This window comes from Elaeis guineensis, chromosome 4 (assembly GCF_000442705.2).
Source record: "Elaeis guineensis isolate ETL-2024a chromosome 4, EG11, whole genome shotgun sequence".
NCBI classification, from domain to species: Eukaryota; Viridiplantae; Streptophyta; class Magnoliopsida; order Arecales; family Arecaceae; genus Elaeis; species Elaeis guineensis.
In genome coordinates this window covers 52,310,213-52,335,798 of record NC_025996.2, presented here as the reverse complement: position 1 = coordinate 52,335,798, position 25,586 = coordinate 52,310,213, and the positions used below count along the sequence as shown (strand labels likewise).

Sequence of the window (25,586 nt, the reverse complement as noted above, 5' to 3'; positions counted from 1 at the left end):
TTTCGCTGGTTTCTCAATCTTCCTTCAATTAATTGTCTCTGCAATTCATTACGATGTCAAAGGAACAGAAGATGGTCTTTGTGTAGACATCTGAAGTAGGATTGAAGAAAGGTTGATTGGAGAGACCCTTTATCCATTTCAAGTCCATGTAATACAAAAGGTTGATATTGATTATGAAAATTTAAAAATTGGTCAGGCTGATATACTTGAAGAGTTTTCGGGATGAGACAAAGCATTTGAAAAGCTCGTTCCTCCACAATATATGGAGTTTTCTTCGTCATTCTGGAGTTTCCTTTGCAGTATTTGTTTGGTACATCTTTTGGAAGGCAAACAATATGGAAGATTGGATTGTATCTTTTGTTGCCAAGCACACAGGAGATTGGACCTAGTATCAAGACGACAATTGCCTGCAACCTCTATAGGATGTTTTGTTTTTTGACTTCTTAAATTGTATTCATGCTAAAATGGTATGATCGCCTGCATATATCTAAAAAAAAAAATCTTAGACCTATTAGTCCTAGCTCATCCTTTGTGAAACCATAAAGTTCTGACCACAACATTTAGATTGCTTCTATTCGCAGTACGGACATATATTTGGATCATCAGTGTTCCTTCATGGGCTTGAAATGCAACATAAAGAGACAAAATAGGACTAGATAATAATTGGATAGTAGTGTGTCAACAAGAATGAAGGATTTGGACCATGAATAAAGGCTTGGAGCATTGTACAAGAGTTTTTTTTTATAAGAATTCGATCCAATCCCACCCAGCCAACCCCTCTTAGATATCTGATCCCACCCAATCCACATCCCTACTTGATCCGAGCCGATCAGATCTAAAGTGGGGATGGGGCTGATATGAGTATAGAGTTTTTACTTGCAAGGCAGATACAGATATGGGCCGATCCTATCCATATCTAATTTGTTGCCATCAATACCAAGTTCAATACATTTTCTACTTCAAATTGAGCTAAAGTTGGATGTATCCTTAAGAATGAGTTTAATGGGACCATAATACCTTTTCTTTCATGAAAGCGTGGAACAACATATTCCGTGTCCAAGTAGTATACAGGAGTTTCCTGCATTTCTCGTGACTAGATCAAGAACAAAGAACGTTGGATGGATGAGCATAATCTCTCTTTTATATATGGCCATAAATACTAGATTCATCTCTCTCTCCTGGATTTTTTAAAGAAAGGATTGCTCGCAAAAGGAAGGGAAAGGAAAAGAAAAGAAAAGGGAGGAAGACTGAAAATGAAAATTTTCTAAGGCAAGATCCATTCGGGTAGTATTTCGAGGGAAAGCAATGCTACAGGGACGATAATCCGAGTAGCAAGACTTTTTTCTTTTTTCTTGGTATAAAAATCTCTTTCCTTGATTGCTAGAATGACATGTGAAGGGAGTAAATCGGTGAAATTCATAGTTTCCGAAAATCTGACGCCATGCATAATTTTCCAAGCACCTTATCCTTTCATGCCATATGGCTTCGCCACCGGCGCAAAAAAAATTGAAAAATATGATATGGAATTATAGCATTGTCCTTCCTATAAATATAAAATTGATCTAGCATGCTTCTAGTATGCATACTAAAACTTTATTCCAATAAGAATCCTCTCCAATCCCAACTTGGACCACACAGGGCATGTCTTCCAATCATGACCATCCATGATCATCATGATGATTGTGATTGACAGAGCCCACCGTAACACATGAGGCTACATGTTAGTTGGCTCCATCCAATCATGATTTTCTCACCAATCAGGAGCGATCATGGTTAGAAGATTGGCCGTTTCTAGTCCAAGTGAAGATTGGAAAAGGATGCAAATCCAACTTCACCAGGCCTATCTTTGTTGATTTTGCAACTTGATAGTCAACCAATTTGGAAAGAATTTCTACAATTTATACCGATCATCTCTTGCCTCGAGAAAAAAATAATTCCTGTATACCTGATGGAAGAGGGTTAACAATGCTCATAAAAAAAATATATAAATAATTATCAGAAATACTATATCTATTTTTCAATAACCATATTCATTTGACCTAGAAGAAGTGGTACATAATGAGACAGTTATGAATTCGATTCAAATCAAAATAGACAAAGATAAACCCTTTGATTCAAGAACGATTACCAATTACTAAAATTTTATTTTGATATAAAAGACCCAAGCTTTTTTAATTTTGTTTGGTCAGTAACTACAAATAATAACTAATAATTATTGATTGTTGAGAATTATTCTTTGATTTAAACTGAGAATATATTTTTCGTGATGATTTCGAAATATACAATCCCCATTTCTCTTTTCTCGATAATTTTATCTATATCTACATTAATAGATATAAATTTTTTTTTTAATTCAATTAGAAATGTATCATATACAAGAAAAAAATGGGGCAACCCCTTTTCCTTTCCTGGACCATTCAGTAAGGTCATGAAATATTTCAACAGAAAAGTAGGCATGGCTAGCAATATATCAAGCAAATCCTTGCAACCAAGATTGTAAACAACCAAGGTACCCCTAGCCAGCTTGACTTGCTTAATTTCGAGTCAAGCTCATGCTACTTATGAACAACTTATTTAAAAGATATAGTGAAAACTCAAAATTAGTTGAGGCTTATATAGTTTAGACAAATAATCCTAATTATTTTTTACTTTATAGTTTGAATACATTCTATCATACATAATCTATATTAATTAATTAATTAACAACAACAACAACAATAATAATAATAATAATAATAATAATATATGTAAAAATATGCTAGCGAGTTTGAGCTAAATTCAAGAGCAAGCTAACTCGTAAACAGCTTGTTGGTTTGCTAGTCCCGAAGAGTTTTGACTTCTGGGTAATATACTTTGATTGAAGGATTTTATAACTTCAGGAGAAGACATGCACATAGTATGCAGCCACCTACTTCCAAGTTCCAACTTGGTTTCTACTTTAAAAAAAAAAAAAAAAAGGGAGAACTACTCCAACTTGGTAGGTGTCGCGCGCCAAACGAATGCATTTGTCCCATCCCCACTCTCCCACCACCCCAACGCGCCCCCGCCCCCACGCCCACAACCACGCCCCCCCCCCCCCCCCCGCGGCTAATTTACCTCACCAGCCACTGCTTAAAAACGTTGCATCCAATATTAAATATTATTCACTTTATCATAATACAAATCTCTCTCTCTCTCTCTCTCTCTCTCTATATATATATATATATATATATATTGTCTAATAAAAGATTAAAAAAGCTCCTAGGTTGGCTTTGTGAGGTCACGTTTCGTGCATCAGGGTAAAATTTTTTTCTTTTCATGGTCTATGGTAATGTAAATATCTTTTAGCTAGTTGCGTCAATATATGTGCTGATGTGCTAATTTGTATGTAGCATTTTTTGTTCTTGCTTGGATATCATTATATAAAAATAAAAGGTATTAATTTATTGAGTTGCTAGAGTTAATGGACTCTATTTACTAATAATTGGGTCTATCTCGTCCTTACCTTGATTTTAGCCAAGCTTCTTCTATTCAGATCTCGCGAGAAAAAGAAAACGACAGATATGAAGCATTTGTTAAAAATTTTACATGATGTATTCAACCATATGTGCCTATTATGTTATCATTTTTCCTATGATCAAATTACAACTTTACAAGGTTTTTTTACTTAAGCAATTGATGCAAGACAGTCATATTAATGATTAGATAGTTAATGGCATTATATTTTGACAAACAAAATTCTCTATAAAATTTAACTAGGATGAATACAATAATGATTCCAAAAATAAATTCAGTAAAAAAGTTATATAGGTGCGGTTGGTTAACAAAAAAAAAAAAAAAAAAAAATACTTTTTTTTTTATTTTTAAAAATAAAAATCAAAAAATAATATTTGACAACATCATAAAAAATAAAAAATCAAAATCAAAAAATAAAAATAATTATTTTTTGTAAAAATAAATTATTTTTTAAAATTTATTTTTACTTCTTCCCGATTTACCCCAACTCCCTTCTCTTCTCTCTCCCCCTAGCTCTCTACATCCCAATCTTCCAACTCCTCACCCGCAAGCGCTTTGATGAAATACTCTTCCTTGATCTGTTGCTTGGCCACTTCACCTTTCCATTTGTGCTCAAATGCTGCACTGATGTCAGCTCTGTATCCTTTGGACAATCTCTCCACTCCCAGTGCTTGATGTGGGGCCTCGAGCAGGACCTTTATATAGGCAGCTCCTTGATCAATATGTATGTTAAATATGGCGAGATCAATAATGTGAGCCATCTATTTGATTTAATAAGTATTAGAGACACCTCATCATGGAATGGCCTCATTGCAGGATACTTGAAAGCTGGGGACTTTAAGGCTGCAGAGGAGCTCTTTGCGGCATTGCCTAGTAGAAATGTCATTTTTTGGACTGTGATGATATTAGGGTACTCTCAGAATGGGTTGGCAGACCGTGCATTGGTTTTGTTTGAGGAGATGCGGCAGGGTGATAATGATGTGAAGCCGAATTGGATGACAATTGCAAGCGTGCTTCCAGCTTGCGCATACTCTGCTGTATTCAAATAGAGTATTGAAGAAGCATTTTTTCCTATCTTAAGAGAGATACCTCTATATTCTTTACAAAAGCAAGCACGAATTATTATAGCTGCATATGTAATTCATAATTATATCAAGAAGAAAATATGAGAGGATAGATTTTTTTATAGAGTATGCATATGAAAATATTATTGTTGAAGATGAGATTGACGTCCCTAACCAAACTACTACAAGTATTGACAGGATTGCTAACTCTTGATCAGAGATGGGTGCAATTAGAGATAGAATTACTAATAAATTAGCTCGAGCATATGGTTTGATTCAGTAATTTGGATATTATTTTTTAATATATAAAATAATAATAAAATATTATGTACTTACCAAACATATTTTTTGCTTTATAGTAACTATTACCAAATATACTTTTTACTTTTTATTTTTGTTTCGTAGCAAAAATTAAAAAAAAATTTTCTTAGAAAGCAAAAATTAAAAATAAAAAAAATGTAATCAAGCGCACCCTTAATAAACCATGCATGCAAAGAGGTGAAAATTGCCTGCATGAATAATAAAATAAATTATAACTTTTGCCCAAATTGTGCTTGCCATTTTTATATTTGAAGTTGAAACTGTCTACTGTCTATAGGATTGTAGCTTTTTATCATAAATAATGGTTGATGTTAAGACAAAACAACATGTCGTGGTGATTGAAGGAGCACCAAAAGAAAACCTAAGGGATATGGTGTGATTAATTTTTATACATTCCACGTAGGCATGCTATGACAACAATCTTGCATCTAATTTGTATTAATTTAAAAAAAAAAAATAACATGCATGTTGGGATGCCCAATAATGACACTTTTTTCAAAAACCAAACCCAACAATGAGGTATTACAAGTATTTTATGCTTAAGGACGGCAACTAGATGGAAATATTCGACCTATTCCAAAATTTAGTAAGATTTGTTTGGCAAAATCTTATAAGATTTGGAATGGATTTGGGATTTGTCCCTCATGTACCTGCTGCTACTGAAATCTAATAATATATAATATATAATTTTGATAAAATTATATGTATAGCTAGAAAATTTCAACCCCAAACCTCAAGGATATCTAACCTCTGTCTTAATGACTAAATAGCAAAACCCATTCATATTTAGATTGTCAAATTATTTATGTCAATTTTTACCTGATATTATTCCTCCTCTTTTTTTTGTAATCCCGCATTGGGTACCCGATCTAACACAAATAACCTAATCTAAACAAAAATTAATTGAAAAAATTCAGGTCTCGATGGATTTAATTTTTTTTGATGAGACAGGTTTGGAATCTTTGGATAAATTTTTAATTAGATTTGGGATGTATTCAAGTAATAAAATTTTTAAACAGGGGTACAGTAAATTTTGCAGATACCCTATCCATTACCATTCCTATTTATGCTTATATTTCAGATATTCATACTATTAAAAATATCTATCTATTTTTAAAGTTTTTAAGTCATGCCAAATATAAGAGAGGACATTTGTATGATACGTATTGCAGTTGACAATTAAAGCAATCTTTAATAATAAAAGTAATTTTTTAGAATAAATTTATTGATAGTCAAAGAATCACCCACTGCATTATCAAGCATACTTATTATAAATTTAACATATAAAGTATTTATTCAAATATGATGTAATGAGATGCATTATGTGGTAAATTTTATCAGGAAGATACAGCCACTCTTTTTTTTTTTTAAAGTACGATGAGTTCTATAGTTTCTTACTCTTTCCCATTTATAGCAAAGAGGTGCATTCAACCAAAAGGAAGCACTTATAATTATTTATGTAAGTAGGAGAATAATGAATTTTCTAGAGTTGTTTAGATGTGTTTGCTTGTTATTCACCAAGGAAATATTTTATTCATATTTATACTTTCTTACAAAATAATTTCCTAATTTTTTTATGAAATTACCTAAAACTATCGATATATCTTATCTCAACAAGTTGACACCTTTTCCACTTGGGAGAAGTGCCAATTTTAACCCATGTGAAGATGTATGGTACCACTATTCAATCACCAGCCATTATCCTATCATCATACTTCTTATTTAAGCACCACATTGGCAATTGTCAATTTAAGTTCTAGTTTACAAAATTCGATATTAATCCTATAAAAGCAACCTTCATTAAAATATTATTAAAAATAAAAAAAATCTATTATCCAGATTAAGCATAGATATAAAAAAACTTGTTGTAATTCTAATCTCGATCACCCATGCTTCTCCAAGTATCATAACAAAAACTTGATCTCCATCTCATCCATCAAAAGATTCCATGCCTCAACCAAATTTATTTATATAATTTCACAAATATAGAAAAAAAAATCATTATGTGTATATCCTCAGTGTGCCACTCTCTTTTTATGGTCATGGGATGGTTACTCTTTAAAATTAAAAGAGAATATAATTTAAAATTCTGTTATCATCATCATCATCATCATCAAATAAACTCTGCTGTGCAACCCAATCGTAGGAATTTTGTACAAATGACGCAGTCCTCTCTATCTTCGTGAATTCATAATAATAAACGTGACCCAAACAATCAGATTTTAAATGCTTCTTTAAAATAACAAAATCCATGGCTAATAATTCCAAACCCCAAAGCCAAGCTCCAGTCGAGCCGAGACACAAAGCCCTGCAATCGCGCTGTTAAATTACACACATTCTCTCTTTCTCTCTCTCGATTTTTATCTTCCTTTTTGGAAAGATTTTTCTGCGCATAAATCGTTTCCTTCTCACCAAAGAGAAAAAAAAAAAAGCCTTTGAATCTCCCCTGCTCTCGCTCTTCCAAAAAGCTCCCATTCGTTTGGTCTTTCCTTCTCAAAAAGGAAGATTTTTTCTCAGCGAAGGATAGGAGACTTAACAACGGCCTTCGGCCGCGGCAGGCCTTCTTCTCCACGATGCTGAGGCCAACGCGGCCGCTTTCATGCCTTGTTCTCCTTTTCCCAGCCTCCCTCGTCTCCCTCCCCATCTTCATCTACGTCCTCGGCTGCAACGGCCTCGGTCTCGGCCTCCTCTGCCGCGCCATCGTCCCCACTCTCTTTCCTCTTCGCGACCCCGACCCAAAGATCCCTTCTTTGTCCGTCCTGATCGAAGAATCCGCACCCCACACGCCCATATCCTCCCAAAGCTCTCTCCTTTCGCCGAGTTCCAGCGATGGACATCATCTCCACATCCAACCAAACTTCTCTCTGCCTTCCAGGAACCCCGAGTGGTCGAAAAGGAGCGACCTTTTTCCCAGCTTCCTCCACCCCAGCGCTCGGTCGAGCCGGTTCTCCGCGAGAGTCGCCGAGTTCTTTTACGGGCATCGCTCCAATTCCCTAAATTCTCCTTGCAAGCCTCGTTTCTTCATGACGTGGATCTCCTCCTCGGAAATTTTTCGCTCCAGAGAGTTGTTTGCAGTCGAGAGCTTGTTCAAATCCCATCAAGATGCCTGCTTGCTCATTGTTTCCAACGCCATGGACTCGGCGAGTGGCGAGAAATTATTAAGACCTTTCTCCGAGCGGGGCTTTCGATTGGCGGCCATGTCGCCGGACTTCCCCTACCTCTTCAAGAACACGCCTGCCGAGCCATGGTTCGATCGGCTCTTGCAAGGGAAAGTCGATCCCGGAACAGTCCCACTCGGCCAGAATCTATCCAACTTGCTCCGGCTTGCAATTTTGTACAAGTATGGGGGAGTCTACATTGACACTGACGTTATAGTTCTGAGAAGCTTTGATGGTCTAAAAAACGCCATTGGAGCGCAGTCCGTCTACGCCAAGACCGGCAACTGGAGCCGGTTGAACAATGCTGTAATGGTATTTGATGAGAAGCATCCACTTCTTTATAAATTCATGGAGGAGTTTGCGAGGACCTTCAATGGGAGCAGGTGGGGTCACAATGGACCTTACCTCGTTTCAAGGGTGGTCTCAAGGGTCGCAGGGAGGCCTGGTTTTGAATTCAGAGTATTGCCGCCGGAGGCATTCTATCCGGTGGATTGGCAAAGGATATGGGGGCTGTTTCAGGCTCCGAGGAATGGGAGCCATTGGAAGTGGATTGTGGAAAGGCACGATTTTATTCGTAGACGGAGCTTTGCGCTGCATCTTTGGAACCGGGAGAGCACGAGAATTAAGGTTGAGGAAGGGAGCATCATTGGAAGGATAATGTCTGAATATTGTTTGTTCTGCAACTCTTCGGTTAATGTGATGTAAATATTAATTAGCAAAAATTTTTCTTTCTCTAATGGATCGCTTCAGTTCATTCCATTATCATAGTGATCACTGTTCAATGGAGGAGCATACTTGCAAGTAAAGGAAGATCTTTTGCTCCGGTTATCCGTTACTACTCACGCGGTATGCACGTAGGTATCTTTTTCAGCAAGTGTTCTATGGAAGAACGTGTTACCAGCAAAATCGGCACTGAGAACCATAACGATACCAGTTAGGTACGACATGCAACAAGTACCACGGGTTCCGCTTGGTTTGGAATTGATACGTATTGATTCAGTTCATATACCGAACCAAACCTCGATATTGTAATGGTATTTTATCTCTATAGGTATTGTTGTCTGGTGTCAATGGTGTCTGTGTCTATCCCAGTCGAACAAAGCAATGCGCAGTTTTTTCGTCTAGTGAAACATCAGCTCTCATGGACTGGGCTCTTGCGTACGTGACTCTTCCATGCAAACCAATTTTAGCAACGTACCAACGTTTGGGTTGGTCAACACAAGAGAGAGCCCAGCGAGCACATCTTCGCTGATCCCACCATGATGGAATTCGCCGCCGCCGGCGATGTCATGCACGAGGAGAAGGAGTGGGTTCCAGATGCGGCGGCTCCGGTGGAAGTTCCAGGGCGGCACTTGAATCCATGTCTCATGAGACTTCCGCAACTGGCTCTTCCGCCCAAGGACGAGCCCCATGCCAACGCCTCCACTGCCGCCGCGGTGGAGAACCCGGCGCGCGCTGCTCGTGTTTGAGGCTGGGGAGTAGGGGCATTTCGGGAACGGCCGAAGGGAAGGGTGGGGTCCACGCGATCAGCGGGGAAACACACACACAGGATTATTTTCTCCCCTGTTTTCCTCCGTTTTGATGAGTTTGGATCCCGCCGGTGCACGTTCGCCCAGCTGGCACAAACATAGCTGGCAAGCCAAATATAATGAAGGGTGAAAATGGATCGCATAATATTTTTTCGGATTTATTTTCGTATCAGAACCTCATCCTACGAATACTCATATCTTTATACATATTTAACAAAAAAATAGATATACATGTATGGATATGAATAGCAACTATCTGATTCATATTTGAATATTTAACTCTATTTTTATTTTATTTAATTTTTATTGATGTAAAGTATAATAATGGGAGCAAATATATAATAGACAATAAAAATTTTCTTGGACGATGAAGATACCTATCTGAGATATGGATATCTTACTCTCTTCAAGGAGATTCAACCTATTTGTGGTTGGCAAAGCCCAGATGCAATCAACTTCTTTAATTTATCCTCTAGGATACAACGATCCAATTGGATCGTCGTTGGCTCAAGTCCCAATCTATGTAAAAGGTTGAGCCTAAAGCTCCACCGAATGAACATCTTTTTGACCGTAGAATTCTTAAATCTTATGTGCAAGTGGAATAAGGATGGCTTATATAATATGTTATGCATTGTGTTAGATGCTAATAGAGGCTTTTTATAGGCTCATGGGGCCTTTTGGTATAGACGCTTTAGTTTGTAAAAATTTTGATTTGATGGAGTGGATCCGAAAGGCAAAAAATTAGATTGATTATGTTGACTCTGTCAATTTTGATCTTGTCATGCTAAAACAGATATAACTCTTTTATCCGAAATCAGAATCGCTTATAAGATCCCAACTTAGAAAGTTCTTTTCATGTTCTATAAGTGTGACTATTTCGCCCAGTTTTAGGTCATATTCTATTGTTTGACAAGTCATGAGAGCTCGAAGGATCCTGGATGAATTGGAAGTCTTGATCTTTTTCTTATTTTATTTCAGATTGCTTAGACGTTAAGTTAAGGTCGTTAAAATTTCTTTATCTATAAATACGATCCTTTTGGTCAATATTGTAATTAATTTATTTTACTTGTTATTAAATTAAAACTTCAGAAGATATTTTTTTTTTTATTTTTGTTGTTCTCTTTGTTTCGTACATTTTTCTTCTCCTAAGTATGGCCTAAGCTGCGTCATCTTTCAAATTAATATGACCCATTATTGGCCAAAGTAATAGACTAAAGAGAGAGGATGATAAATTTTTATATTACAAAATATAAAAGTAATTATACCTTTGACACATAAGGAGAGAGCAGCAAAAGAGTAAATACTCCATTATAAAAGATAATAGGAATAATTTAAATACACCGTTACAAAAGATAATAGAAATAATGACCTTAGTAGGACATGAATAATGGAGCTAACTAAAATATGAAACTCCCATGCATATGAGTAATCATCTCAAATAAAATATTCCCAACCATTCATATTCCCCACTGTATCAAACTTTATTAAAAAAATATTTTTATTTTAATAATAAAATACACCAACATTCTCCTACTTTTTTAATATTAAAATGAAAGAGGAAAGCTTATCAGCCAATGAGGGATCATTATGCCTATAAAAGTATGCTCTGCATTGAACCTTAAAGGAACAGCAATCTTGACCCCAAAGTTAGTAGTAGTCTCAGATTTAAACTATAACTACTTAGAAAAATAAATATCACTATCCACACATAACAATCCAAATGTTTACATAAGTTTACTAACCAGTACATTATAGCCTTATGCTTATCCTAGTTTTTCAGGAGCGTCTTTAAAAATATGTCCAATTCTCATGGAGAGCGGCTCCACTCCAATGCTCATATAGGTGAAATCTATCATGGGTGCTTCTTAAAACCCCACTTACAAGAACTATATATTTTCACTAAGAGTTTTAAAAAACTCAACCTCCAAATTAATTACAAGATACATGCACTCACATGTCATAGGAATGGATTCAAAAATTAAACAAAAAAATTATTTCATATAAAATCAACAGTGCATTTCTTATGGCCATCATATGATTCATTTTTCCCATTGAACCCAGTTACAGTATCTCTAGTCCTGGGTTAAGTGTCCTCGTATATGGCTCATCATTCTATAGGATTTAATCCCATCCTGTTTGATGTGCTCCAGAACCTTTTTCTTGCCAAGACCTTGGCTAATGGATCTACAAGATTATTACAAGATTTAACATAACCATGTTAATGATACCATTAATCAAATATGATCTTATAGTACGATATTTTCTTCTTATGGGTCTAGATTTACTGTTATAATAATGATTTTGCACTCGACTAGTTGCAGTAATGATATCACAGGGAATTAAAATAGATGGAAAGGTTTCTTCCAAAGTGGGATTTCAAATAGTAAGGGTGCATTTGGTTAGCCATTAAAAAAATATATTTTTTTATTTTTTAATTTTTAAAAAGTAAAAATTAAAAAATAATATTTGGTAACATCATGAAAAGCAAAAATAAAAAAAAATCAAAATAATTGCTTCATATGCAAAGCAAAAATTTTTTGCTTTCCAAAACTTGCTTTTCTGCTTTTTTTGCTTCCGCACATCTAAAATGCAAACCAAAAAGTAAAGAGCTCAAATCCTTCTCCCTTGTGAGCTCTTCACCTCCCCACCCCTTTTCCCTCCCTTCTGAATCCTTCTCCCTCATCGAGCTTTTCATCCCCATTCCAAAATTGTTTTTTGCTTTATAGCAACATAGTTACCAAATATACTTTTTACTTTTTTTTTTGCTCAATAGCAAAAATAAAAAAAATAAAAATATTTTTAAAAATCAAAAATTAAAAATAAAAAAGTGTAACCAAACGCACCCTAAATCTCTTAATCAATTTGCTTTATCACATATTGAAGATAAAGTGAGAATCCCAGCTTCATGGTTGAATTAGTAATAATAGTTTGTTTTTTTAGCTTTCAACAGATAGCACCATCATTTAAAATAAAAATATAATATTGGTAACAGAGCATCACTTCACAACGTAATTCAATCAGCATCATTCAAACCTTCAAGTACTGCAAGATACTATTTATAAAACAAGCCATAATTTTTGATATTAATTAAATATTTCAGTCCTTTTCAATGGCATGACAATATTCTCTATCTGGCTTACCTAATAAACCTGCTAAGTACTCCAACTGCATACGAGATATAGGTCTAATACAATTGGTTACATGATGCAAGCTATCAATCAAACTAGTGTATTTCTTTTGATTTATAACATCAATTTTTATTTTTAACAATAAATAAATGAATACATGAATTAAAAAGAGCAGCTACATGCTTGCAACTGATGTAGTTATATTTTTTCAAAATTTTCTCAATGTAATGCGACAGATTAAGAGAAATACCATCACATATTTTTGCAATTTTTTTTGTCCAAAATAAAATTTACATCACCAAGATCTTTCATATCAAGATGGCTATTGAGCATATTTTGGTTTTTTCAATAACATGTAAATTAGAGCCAAAAATCAATAAATCATCCTTATAGAGGCAAACAAAAATATGTGAGTTCTATCAAGATTTATGATAGATGCACTTATCCTAATTATTTAATATATCACCATTTTTAATCATGCAGGGATCAAATTTTCCATGCTACTACTTAGGGGCTTGTCTTAAGCCATGGAGAGATTTAGTCAATTTACACACTTTGCTTTCTTGGTCGAGCTATATAAAGCCATCATGTTGGTCCATATAGATTTCTTCATCTAGTCCTTCTTTTAAAAAACTATTTTGATATCCCTTGGTGAATTTTCAAATCATGAATCATAACTACTGCAGTTAGCAACCTATGGATGTCACTCACTAACTAGAGAGAATGTATCAAAAAAGTCTAGATCTTCTTTTTGTTTAAAACATTTGGCAATAAGCCTAGCTTTATATTTATTAATAATCCCATTCAGTTTAATTTTTTTTTAAAGATCTATTTGCATCCTATGATTTTATAATGTCCAGTGGTAAATCAACTAATTTCCATATTTTATTAGAAATTAATGATTTCATTTCATTATTTACAGCCTCATTCCAAAAAGATGGTATTAGGTGATAACAAAGCTACCTGCAAGGGGAAAAAACTTTTCTCTGTGATATGGATATAGAAGTCTAGGCCAAAAACTTTTTGCATTCCAGCTCTTTTACTCTTTTTTGGTTCAAACTCAAAATTTACTTTTTTTTGTAAAAATGGTGTAAAGAGCTAGGTACAGATAAAATATTTTGTGTAACTGCTTGGTCCCACTATTTTAAGATTTAAAAAAAATATTTTCAAGAAAAATAGCATCATCTGATTTGATTATCAATTATTTTAAACATCCAAAAAATTTATATACTGTACTATTTATTGCATAACCAAAAAAGCTAGCGCAAGTAGCAACTCTTATACCCAACTTAGGTATTTTAGGATTTGTTGGTCTTATATAAACTAAAAAATCCCAAACTTTAATGTATCCCAAGTTTGGCTTATATGATATAATTTTAGTCTATTTATGTGGCACCCTATTCAAAACATAACAAGTAATTAAAACCACTTCATCCAAAGATTTAAGGGAGCACCTGATTCAATAAGCATTGCATTTGTTAACTCAATAAAGGTTCTATATTTTCTCTCAGCCATACTAGTGGAGACAAATGAGTGTGAGGAGTAGTTTCATGAATTATTTATAATGATTGAACAAATGAGTTGAATCCAAAAGATTCATACTTACGGCTCTATTACTTCTAAATCTATTAATCTTTCTACTGAATTGGTTTTTTATTCATGGAGAAATTTTTTGAATTTTTCAAGTGCATTATTTTTATTTTTAAGCAAATATATATGAGTGTATTTAGAAAAATCATCTATAAAAATGATAAAATATCTATTTCCTCCATGAGTTAAAATATCTTTAAGTTCACAAATATCAATATGAATCAATTCTAACAATCAAGATTTTTTATCACCATTAGGATAAATCCTAAACTATTTATGATTCTCAAATATTTACTATCTATACGACACAAATGAGCATGTCAAAAATTAATAGAAGAAAACATATAAACAAAACCTATAAATGATTTACTATTCTGATATTCAATTTGAACATTCCATCACTAGCATAACCCTTGCCATAAAAATATCCTTTTTTGTAATAACATATTTATTAGACTCCATAGTTTACTTGAATCCAGCTTTGTTGAGAACAAAACTTGGCATCAAATTCTTTCTGATGATGGAGTGTACAATAGAACTTTCAAAATTAACACTCTTCCAGAGGTGAATTTCAACTTGATCTCTCTGCTTTCAAGCACTTGGATAGTATATGAGTCACCAAGCATAATAGTTTTAAACCCTCAAAAGGAGTATAAACCTTAAACCAATTTTTATTGTAACAAATATGCTGGTTAGCATTGGAATATGCTCATCATCCATCAATATGTTGCACCATGTTTGTGCCTATTATCACACTACAAGTGGCTCTTCGATTACGTTAGTTAAGGTACAAATCCATGTTTCTAAAATTTGCAAATCTAAGCAATATGCCCACTCTTGCCATAGACAAAATATGCATTGAAATTTTGCTTATTTTGTTCTTGGTTTTTGCCCTAATCATACGTGGAAGGTCTATCATGAGTTTTCATATTTTTCTTAGGCTTCAATTGGGGCATTTCTGGACAAACTTTCATTGGGCAATTTTTTTTTATAGAAATTAAATTTACTTTAGTTACTTTAGTTATGATGGATTGTTCATTGTTATATTATGCCATGAGTGCATCTTGCCCCTTGCCTCTTCCTATACATGGATGAGAGTAATTAGTGCTTTAAGAGACTTCTTCCTTTATTTGTGGCACATTATTTTTTTGAAATTATTTCCATTAATTTATCGATCATGCCACAAACAACAAGATTTTCCTAATTTGATACCCTCGGATCGAGCTCTCCAATACTTGTTTTGCAAGATTTTTCAGATTTTCTTTGCAAAAGAATATGTACTGTCATAAAAATTATAGAAATAATCTACAAGACAATTCAAGAGATAGAATTGATAGTTGTATTCATCATTTATATTTTTAACTTTTGCTTGATGTGTAATGAGTTGTTTATTGATCATGCGGATGATGTCAAACCTTCTTTGGATGCTTTTCATTTAGAACATAGGCAATTTTGAGAAGGCTGAGGTCGAATAGCATATTTTTCTATCTTTAGAAGTGGGCTCCTTTAAAATGAAAGGGTTATTGAAACCTTGAACGTTACCTTCAATGGTTTTTTCAACTATGTGCTCCATTTTGAATCTCCTTAAAATTGTTGGAGAAAAATACAATAATTGGAGCAAACATACGGTGGAGAATAAGAATTTCCTTCAAGGATGATGATGCTAATCAGGCCAAGGTACAAAAATCTCACTCTCTTAAATGAAATTCAAGTCCTTTGCGATTGACAAAGCCCACAAATTAGTGCAGCAAATCTTTTTGACGTGCCTAATTGGATCGTTGTATGGCTTAAGACCAATTCTGCACAAGAAATTGATCCTAAATCTCTATCAAATGAACACTTTTCTTTGGCTAGAAAATTCTTAAGTCTTATTTATAAGTAGAATAAGGATGACTTGTATGGTATCTTATATGTTGTGTAAGAGGCTAATAGTGAAAGGTTTTTTAATAGGCCCATGGAGTCTTCACAAATTATTGTGGTCTATTAGCCAAAATAATGGGTTAGAGAGAGAGAGAGAGAGAGAGAGAGAGAGAGAGTATATGAAAAATTTTATGTCATAAAATATAAAAGTAACTAAGCCTTTAACACATTAGAGGGTGTATTGGGAGAGTAAACATTTGTTACAATGGATAATAGGAATAATGACCTTGTAAGTACATGAATAATGGAGTAAAAGTATGAAGCTCTCCATCCACATGAGTAATGGGGTCTCAAATAAGAAGCTCCCAACCATTCATATTCCCCACTATCTCAAATTTTATTAAGAAATTATTTTATTTTAATAATAAAATGCACCAACATTATATAACATTAGTGAACTTTTAAGAAAAATAAATAATCATATTGACATATTATTAACTTGATTTATCATATATTAAGTAATAACTTTAATTCTATGAACATAAAATTTAATTAACCACCTTATTTCTATATTTATATTCATATTTTTGATATTCGATTTGTATCCATATCTGTTTAAAATAAATATGAATAAAAATATTAGGATACAGCTAATATCTGTATCCATATCTATATTCATTAAATAAAATAAATATGGATATGGATATGCTAGTATTATTCATATCCAATTCTATTTCAGCCTAGGATGAGTTAAAAGATGGGCCACACACATTGGTTCATCTTACCATTGTGTTTTAGGTGTTTATCTGAGAAGGTTCTGACTCAGATCCTTGAGTAACTATGCCAGATGAGTGCCAGCTAGATATTTTACTTTTGGTGTTAGATTTAGGTGTTACCTTAGTATTACTGAATGCTTCAAGGTTGCATCTTTTAAGATACTTTGCTCACAAACAAAGTAAATGCTATTTGGAACTGGCTGCCACTTTGGTTTATTGTAGGTCAGATAGAAACATGTTTGCATCGCAGGAGCTGAGTTTGCATTAATCTAAACTTAGCATGAAGTTAACCACATAGTTGATTGTCTGGTTCATCATGCATTTTTTGGACCAAACGTGCTTCTATGCTTCTTCAATCTGAGTCCACTAATGGGCTGAGGACACTTGTATTACTGGGGCCATCTCAATGAAATTGTCTAACAATCAAGCTTAGTTGTTAAGCTCAAGCTCAGTTCGTTCCCTTGCTGAGTCAAGTCTTTATCAAGTCACTTATCAAGCTAAACATCTTAAGTAAAGGGAAATATCAAGCTCAACAGGAGCTTAAAATTTATTAACTGTTTGCATTGTGACAACCCTGAGCACTCTAAGATTACATATAACATGAATAAAATATAACAAAGCAAATGGCATGCAAAATAACGAAGAAAGCATAGGATTTCTCTTGGAATATCAACATAGTAATTCATATAAAACAAGCCTAGTGTAGTTACTTTGCTCAACAGAACCTATTTCAGCTTTTGAAGAACCAATCTTGTATTTCATGAACGAAATGGAAGTAGGTAAACCTCTGGAATTTCTGGAGGAATAAAATGCCAAAAAAGGTCCAAAATCGAACAACATATCCTAGTCCAACACTAAGAAAGAACCATATCACTTCATCTCTGTCCTCATTTTCACCTAGATCATATTCAATACCATCAGTTGACATTTCGGTATCAGATGTTTAGTCGCTTGGACATTTCTTGTTTAATGGAGGTCTGCATTACCCATCATTGCCAGTCTAGATTGATGGATTATCGAGCGGTTGGAGCTGCGCACCTGATGGTATTCATCTCCATCCCCACAATTACTTATTTGCTAAGTTCAGGAAATTTAAAAATGTTAAAAACAAGATGCTTGGGGGAATCAACATCTGAAGCTGATTGATCAACTTGATTCTATCCCTTTCAGGCGACCAATCGTCTCTGGAATGCCTCCAGTCAAATGATTCCTTGATAAGTTAAGCAGCAGCAACCCTGAAATATTTGTTAGCTCCGCAGAAATTTCTTGTGGAAGAGAATTGTTTGAAAGATCAATGCCCATCATCAGTACTTCTTTCTTAATTCCTTCTTTCCGTTAATAAAAAAGCCAGAGAATGGGGGTCTCCAAAGAGGCGACTGCAATCAAAATCAATGTCTGTTTGAGAAGACTTCAAGAATAATCGTCTAAAGTGTCATGAGAATAGATGCACAATGTCATTTTGCTTGTAGATTGGTCAGATATTGATGTCTTAATTAACAGTTATATGCCCAATGTTGAGTGATCACAGCAAGTCGCTCTGGCCATATTATCTTGAATCCCAATATATCTACTTGCTCTAGACCTTTGCTCAAATGCTTGAATTCCAACAGCTTTAGCACCATGTTTCACAAAAATTTACGTACAAGACAACACAAGTAGGCCTATGCTGTCCCTGCCCCTCAATTGCCCAGCTTAGTTATCGCACTCATTAGTATTCATGCTTCTACTAATTTGGAAAAACTTAGGTAGCATACTGCACTTGCCGTAGTTATTTGTTATCAATAATTTAACTAAAGTATCAACAATATAGCTATTCATATTCTTTAGATAATTTAGCTAAAGAAAATCACGTACCATGGCTTCATCAGATGGACTAGAATAGTAATGCATAATTTAAATTTTACGATCATCCTCATATAAATGATTTAAATAATAATAAAGATCATTTATCTAAAAAATTATCTTAATCAGATGTTGTTTGGATTTTTGATCACTCATTTTTTATTTAACGATCGAAATTATCCCATACTAAATTGACTATGATAATGATGTTCGATTGAAGTAAAATTTTGATAGTATGATATAAATATCATCGAGATCATCATTGTAAATTTTTGAACCCATCGATGGTCTCTATTTATCAGATCATCATGCAGTCTTTCATGACCGTCGAAATTAAATTTATTGATCGACATAGCTAGGGCTATCAGATCGAGATGATTTTTTGTGATGATACTCTAATGATAATTATTTAGATAATGAACGATGAAGATAGATTTTAAATTTTAAAATTATATCATATTCAAAGAAAAATAAATAAAAATTTATATTCTGCCTCTATAGCAGCGGTTGCTTAATAACTGCTGCTATAGGTCTATCGTAGCAGTTGCACAACCACTGCCATATATTGTCTAGCAGCAGTTTATATATTACTATGATTAAAAGAGATTTTAAAAAATTTAAATATAAATTAAAAAAATTAAAAATTATTAGCGACGTCATTAGAGACGGAAACACTGTCGATAATAGTATTGTCGTTAATAGTATTAGCGATAGTATTAGCAACGAAAAATACCGTCACTAATAGTTTACCAAAAAAAAAAAAATTTCTTCCTTGGCGTGCCCACATTTTCCCCTATGTGCCCTCCCGCCTCTCCTCGTTTTCCCCCACCCCCTCTTTCCTCCACCTTTGCCTCCCCAAGCCCTTGACTGCGAGCACCCGACTGCCCCCCTTCTCCCAGAGCCCTCGACCGCGAGCATCCGGCCACCCCCCGGAGCCCCCGGCCGCCTCCTATCTCTTCGAGCTCCCAACCGCCTCCCCGAGCCCCCGACCCGCCTCCCACCACTCCGAGCTCCCGACCGCAAATTTCAGGCCGTCTCTAGCCTCTTCGAGCTCCCGATCACCTCCCACCTCCCTGAGCCCCCGACCACAAGCCCTCGGCCGCCTCCCTCCTTCCCGAGCCCCTAGCTGCAAGCCTCTGGCCGCCTCTCGCCTCCTCGAGCCCCAGGGTGCCTCCTACCTTCCCAAGCCCTCCACCGCCTCCAGCATCCCCAAGCCCTCGGCCACGAGCACCCCGCTGCCTCCCCGAGCCCCCGACCACCTCCTTAAGACCCCGAAGGCCCTCACCGATCGCAAGCCCCCGGCCCCTCCTGCCTCCTCGAGCCTCCGATTGCCTCTCGCCTCCTCGTGCCCCCGACTGCCTCTTGCCTCCCCAAGCCTATTGGCCCGACCCTACAGCCCCTGCCCTGCTGCCCCCAGCCCCACCACCCCCAGCCCCGCCGCCCTGACCCCCCAGCCCGCCAGCCTGACCCCATGGTCCCTGCCTCGCCGGCCCGACCTCGTGGCCCCTGCTCGCCAGTCCGATGCCACGTGATCGGGGACGATCCTACTCGATAGAGAGCTAGGAGATGTTCATTTTACCAGCCGGGCATGACCCAAGAAGAGTCAAGCAAGGAAACTGAGAACCTGAAAGGAGCCAAGTCTAGGCTTCACCTCAGCCAAAATATTCATCTTAGTTGGGAGACTTAGCTTATTCAGTTACCTCAGATCAAGTACTATCGGTTACCTCAGTTCAGAGCAGAATTGTTTGTGTAGGTTGTCGACCCAAGCCTGAGCTGAAGTATCTGGAGCTGAAGTGTTTGCATGCAAGCTGACGTGCGGATCATTGGCTCATAAGCTTCCTCCATTATCTCGACCGTCAGTATTCTTGTCGCATGTAGATTTATTCCTTCGTGTGTGTCAAGAGAACCGCATCTGAAACATATTTTGTTATGTTCTGTTTTATCTATTCTGATGTATGAGTCGGATGTACATCTCTATTACAACTCTGTTTATTCAAAGTAATCCCAATAGGGGATAAGCTTTATCTATACAGACCAGGACTCTCGGTTAGGGAGGAGTCTTTGGTTTTAAATACCAGAACTATCAAGAAGAAGAACAAAATGAAGGGTAGATGAGTTTTCATGTGTTTTCTCTTCCATTGTTTATTTTCCTTGAGCTTGGTTCCATATGGATCAGGTTTTTAGTATCAGAGCACCGGTTCTAAGTCATGTATGGCAAACACGAGGTCCACATACCAAGCAACCAATGAATCCCCTTCCATCTTGATAAGACACCGCTGACCACTATAGTTGAAGATGAGTACTCAGGAGGAGATCAGTTCGATGAAAGAGTTGGCCGAATAGATCAAGAGGATGGAAGATCTGATGACAGCCATGATGGCTCGAGTGGAAAATATAGAGGAGAACCAGCAACGGCTGCCTCCTCTACCAAAGGGGGCTAGCTGTAGCCATGGAAGATGAGGATGTGCAGGTGACCCCCACAAAAGGGCATTCACGGAACCATGCAAGTATGTCGAGGAAAGACTTTGACATCGATCCTATAAGAGCAGACAAGAAGCCATTGCCATTTAGAGTTGAGGCGAAGATTGACATCCCTTCCTTCGATGGTGCAGTGAATGTCGAAAAGCTAAATGCCTGGATCGACTAGTTGGAGACTTATTTTACCCTATATGGGTATGATAGTGAAGATTGGGTGGCTTTTGCCTGATTCAAACTAACCAACCATGCCTTAGCATGGTGGAATGCATATCTCCATTCTAATGGTGATGCAGAGATTGGGTGGAATGCATTCAAGCATCTTCTATGCTGCGAGTTTTATCCTATGGGGTACTCTCAGAATCAGTGGATATGCTGGCACAACTTGAGGCAAGAACAGAACTAGTCGGTACAGGATTATACCATTGAGTTTCGGTGCCTAGTAGTGGCGTTGGGTATTTCCCTTGATAATGAAGATGTCTTCACAAAGTATGTTGCAGGGCTACAACAAATTTAGATAGAGCTTTCTCTATATAAGGTGATGGACATCTCTAGTTCCAGTACAACAACCATGGCCATCGCGTTGAAGAATAAGCCTATAGGACAGAGAGATGCAGGAGGATACGCCAAGGGACCCTCCAAGTCGCACCAAAAGTGCAGCAAGAAAAGCAACAAATGTAACTCTTCCTTGGCTTCAGATAAAAGTAACCTATATTGCGATCATTGTAAAAATATAGGTCACATGAGGGACAAGTGCTGGAAGCTTAATCCGAAACTACTACTAAAGAGGCTAAGAGAGAAGGGTAAGGCCAAGTACATGGCGGTGGCTGTGTTGGCAAGTAAAGGTGAATGGCTCGAACTGGTCACAAAAGCATATTCGAGTCTATCTCTGATGGTCAGGCTGAAGGATACAAGCTCGAGTCTATCGACCAAAGAGGATGCTGTCAAAGAGCTTTTCACTCTCAACATCCAGGTCAAGAATGAGGTCATCGGCGCCATCATTGGCACAGGCAGCTAGAAGAATTTGATCTCGATAAGTCTTGTACGGAGGTTGGGCTTGGAGACGACAGCACATCTGTGCCCCTATTCGTTGGGGTGGATCACAAATGATGTCGACCAGATGGTTGATCAACAATGCAAGCTTCGCCTTGCTATCACTAGTTGGTATATCGACGAAGTGGTGTGCGAGGTGGTACCCTTGAAAATCTGCAAGATGATATTGGGTAGTCCATTTCTATATGAATGGGATGCTCATTTTCAAGCAGCTCCATATCAAGGTCATCATCAATATCGTCACTATCATCAATATCGATATCGTTCGATGAGCACAGGAGTATGAGCTCACCAAGGATGGGCAGAAGTTCATCATCAGCTGGGGATGAACAGACCAACCAGTAGATCTGGGATAGCTGGCCAGATGAAATGGTTGGTGAATGCTTGTGAGAAGTTCGTCCTACTGTTGATCCATCTAGTAGCTCAGATTACCGAAAGTATCCTTGTGTTAAATACAATTTATAGAGAAGAGGATAGGATGTCCCATCTCCTTGACAAATACCCTGAGCTTTTTGAAGAAGCTCAGAAACTACCACCAAGGCGAGCAGTGGAGCATGAGATCCAACTCATTTTAGATGCGCTACTACCTAACATTGGTATGTACTGAAACTCTGTGATTGAGAATGAGGAGATCAGGCGGCAGGTGACCAAGCTACTTGAGAATGGTGTCATCAAACTGAGTAGCTCCCCTTGCGATTCATCAATAGTGCTGGTACCGAAGAAAGATGGGGTATGGCGGATGTGCATCGATTATTGCACAATCAACAAAATTACTATTAAAAATTGCTACCCGCTTCCCTACATCGATGATCTTCTTGACTAGTTGCAACATGCCATGATTTTTACTAAGCTCGATTTGAAGTCGGGTTATCACCAAGTGCGGATCTGAGAGGAGGATACTTGGAAGACCACTTTCAAAACACAGCAAGGGCTTTATGAATGGCTTGTAATGCCGTTTGGGTTATGTAATGCCCCAGCCACATTGATGCAGCTGATGAATGATGTGCTACGACCTTTTCTCGATGACTTTGTCCTTGTGTATCTTGATGATATTTTGATCTTCTCAACTTCCTGGGAGGAGCACATGGGGCACGTCGAGAAGGTCTTGGAGGTGTTGAAGCAGCACCAACTTTGGTTGAACCATAAGAAGTACGAGTTTGGGCGATCTTCTCTGGTATACCTCGGCTTCGTGGTGGGAGATGATGAGCTCCGCATTGACCCTAACAAGGTGAGAGCAATTCGGGAGTAGCCCACTCCTTAGACCATCACCAAAGTAAGAAGCTTTGCAAGAGCATGCCAATATCTATGAAAGTTCATTCAAAATTTTTTGGTGTTGGCTTCTCCTTTTCATATTTTGACGAAGATGAACAGCAAGTTCGAGTGGATGAAGAAATGTGAGGATGCCTTCCAGCTTTTGAAGAGGAAGATCAGCGAGGTGCCTGTTTTAGCCTTGCCAAATCTGCAGCGACCATTTGAGCTCGAAGCAGATGCATTAAGTTATGCTATGGGGGCTATCTTGTTTCAGGATGGTCGGCCTGTGGTGTATCACTCTGAGATGTTTCAGGGTGCTCAGCTCAATTATCCGACGTATGACAAAGAGCTTCTAGCCTTACACTAGATGATGAAGCATTGACGATGTTACCTTCTCGAAAAGGAGATGGTGGTGTACACTGACCACCGACCACTTCATTATGTCCAAATACAAATCAAGCTACAGCAAGCCCGACATATGAAGTGGATGATGTACCTGTAACAATACAGCATCATCATCAAGTACAAGAAGGGGGCACAAAACAAGCTTGTAGATTTGTTATCTTGGCCTCCTATTGCCTCCTTGGGTTTATTAGCTTCATGCAAATCCAGCCATGTTGCACGAGGAGTACACCGATATGTATAGATCAGATCCAGAGTTTCGAAGAGTTTTGGAGGACGTCAAGGTAAGAAGGTCCACGGAGTTTGCCTTATGAGGTGGGCTCCTCTACAAAGGTGCACAGCTGTGTCTATCAAAAGCTGTAGATTGGGTGAAGTGGATGCGGGAAGCTAATATTTCGAAGATAGCAGGCCACTTCGGAGTAAACAAGATAGTGGTGAATCTTCATCGCTATGTCTATTGGCCCGGGATGCGGCAGAACATGGCCCAGTTTGTGAGAGACTGCGTGCTGTGCAGCTATTCTGAGCCGAGCAATCGAAAATTGGGACTGTACAAACTCTTGTCGATTCTGATCCAACCTTAGGAAAGTATTTCCATGGACTTCTTAGGAGGACTCCTGAGGATGCAACAGGGGCATGACTACCTATTTGTGGTAGATGATCATTTTTCGAAGATGGTGGTACTAATTTCATGTAAGAAGATGATCACGGAAGAGGAGACAGCATGGTTGTACTTCAGGAATGTCTGGACTCACTTCAGACTTTTGAGCTTGATTGTTTTTGATCGTGATAGTCAATTTCTTATTGCTTTTTGGAGAGCTTTGTGGTCCAGGATGGAAACACGATTACTGCGAAGTGCTCCTTATCATCATCAAAGTGATGGACAGACAGAAGTCGTCAACCGTATAATGGTCCATCTACTTTGTGGCTACAATACTCGACATCTCAAGACTTGGGATGAGAGTTTGCCTTACCTGTAATTTACATTTAACAGGCAGTGCATAGTTTCATGTTGAAGTCTCCTTTCGAGGTATGCTTGGGCTACTTACCATAAAATCCATTCGACTTGGAGTTTTCGGTGAGCATTACATGCAGGCGACCAAGGAGGAAGGAGCCATTGCAAAAGCCCAACACTTCTTAGAAAGAATTCAGCAAGTGCATAGTCAGGTGGAGCAACAGCTATGGAGAGCCCAACAAAAGTACGAGGAGTAGCATGATCGATACTGAAAAGAGGCAAATTTCTAAGAAGGTGACTTGGTATAGTTACACCTCAGGAAAGAATGATAGAAGGGAGTTGGGAGGAAGCTGAAGCCTATCTGATATGACCCCTTCAAGATTATTGGGAAGATTGGTGACAATGCTTTCCAGTTAGAACTATCAGCTTATATGAAAATCTACTCAGTTATCAATATCAATAACTTGAAGCCTTTCGAGCAATCGATGCTGGATGATGAGCCGGAAGAAGCCCTACTATCAGTGGATTACTTGATTATTGATCAAGAGATGACACTGGCAGAGGATACCATCTTGGAGAAGGTTACCCAGATGCGCTAAGGACAGCGTGAAGCCTTTCAAATTGGACAGAACGGCCAGCGACCCAACACAGCGAAGTGGTTCAATAGGGAGATCGATCAAGCTGAGTTTT

The 25,586-nt window shown here is 37.2% G+C and overlaps 2 protein-coding genes across 2 annotated transcripts in view; one reads left to right on the top strand and one right to left on the bottom strand.

Annotated features, from left to right (window-relative positions):
- The first annotated feature begins 7,453 nt into the window (after positions 1-7,453).
- LOC105042838 (uncharacterized) lies at positions 7,454-8,743 on the top strand. Its single transcript, XM_010920177.2, has one exon. The coding sequence runs from the start codon at positions 7,454-7,456 to the stop codon at positions 8,741-8,743; it is 1,290 nt and encodes a 429-aa protein (XP_010918479.2).
- An 8,684-nt stretch (positions 8,744-17,427) lies between these two features.
- The window catches only part of LOC105042806 (epoxide hydrolase 2), a 159,810-nt gene continuing 151,651 nt past the window's right edge, over positions 17,428-25,586 (bottom strand). The window contains exon 6 of the mRNA XM_073256536.1: positions 17,428-18,297. The gene's annotated coding sequence lies outside the window, so the exon portion shown is untranslated. The remainder of the gene's footprint in view (positions 18,298-25,586) is intronic.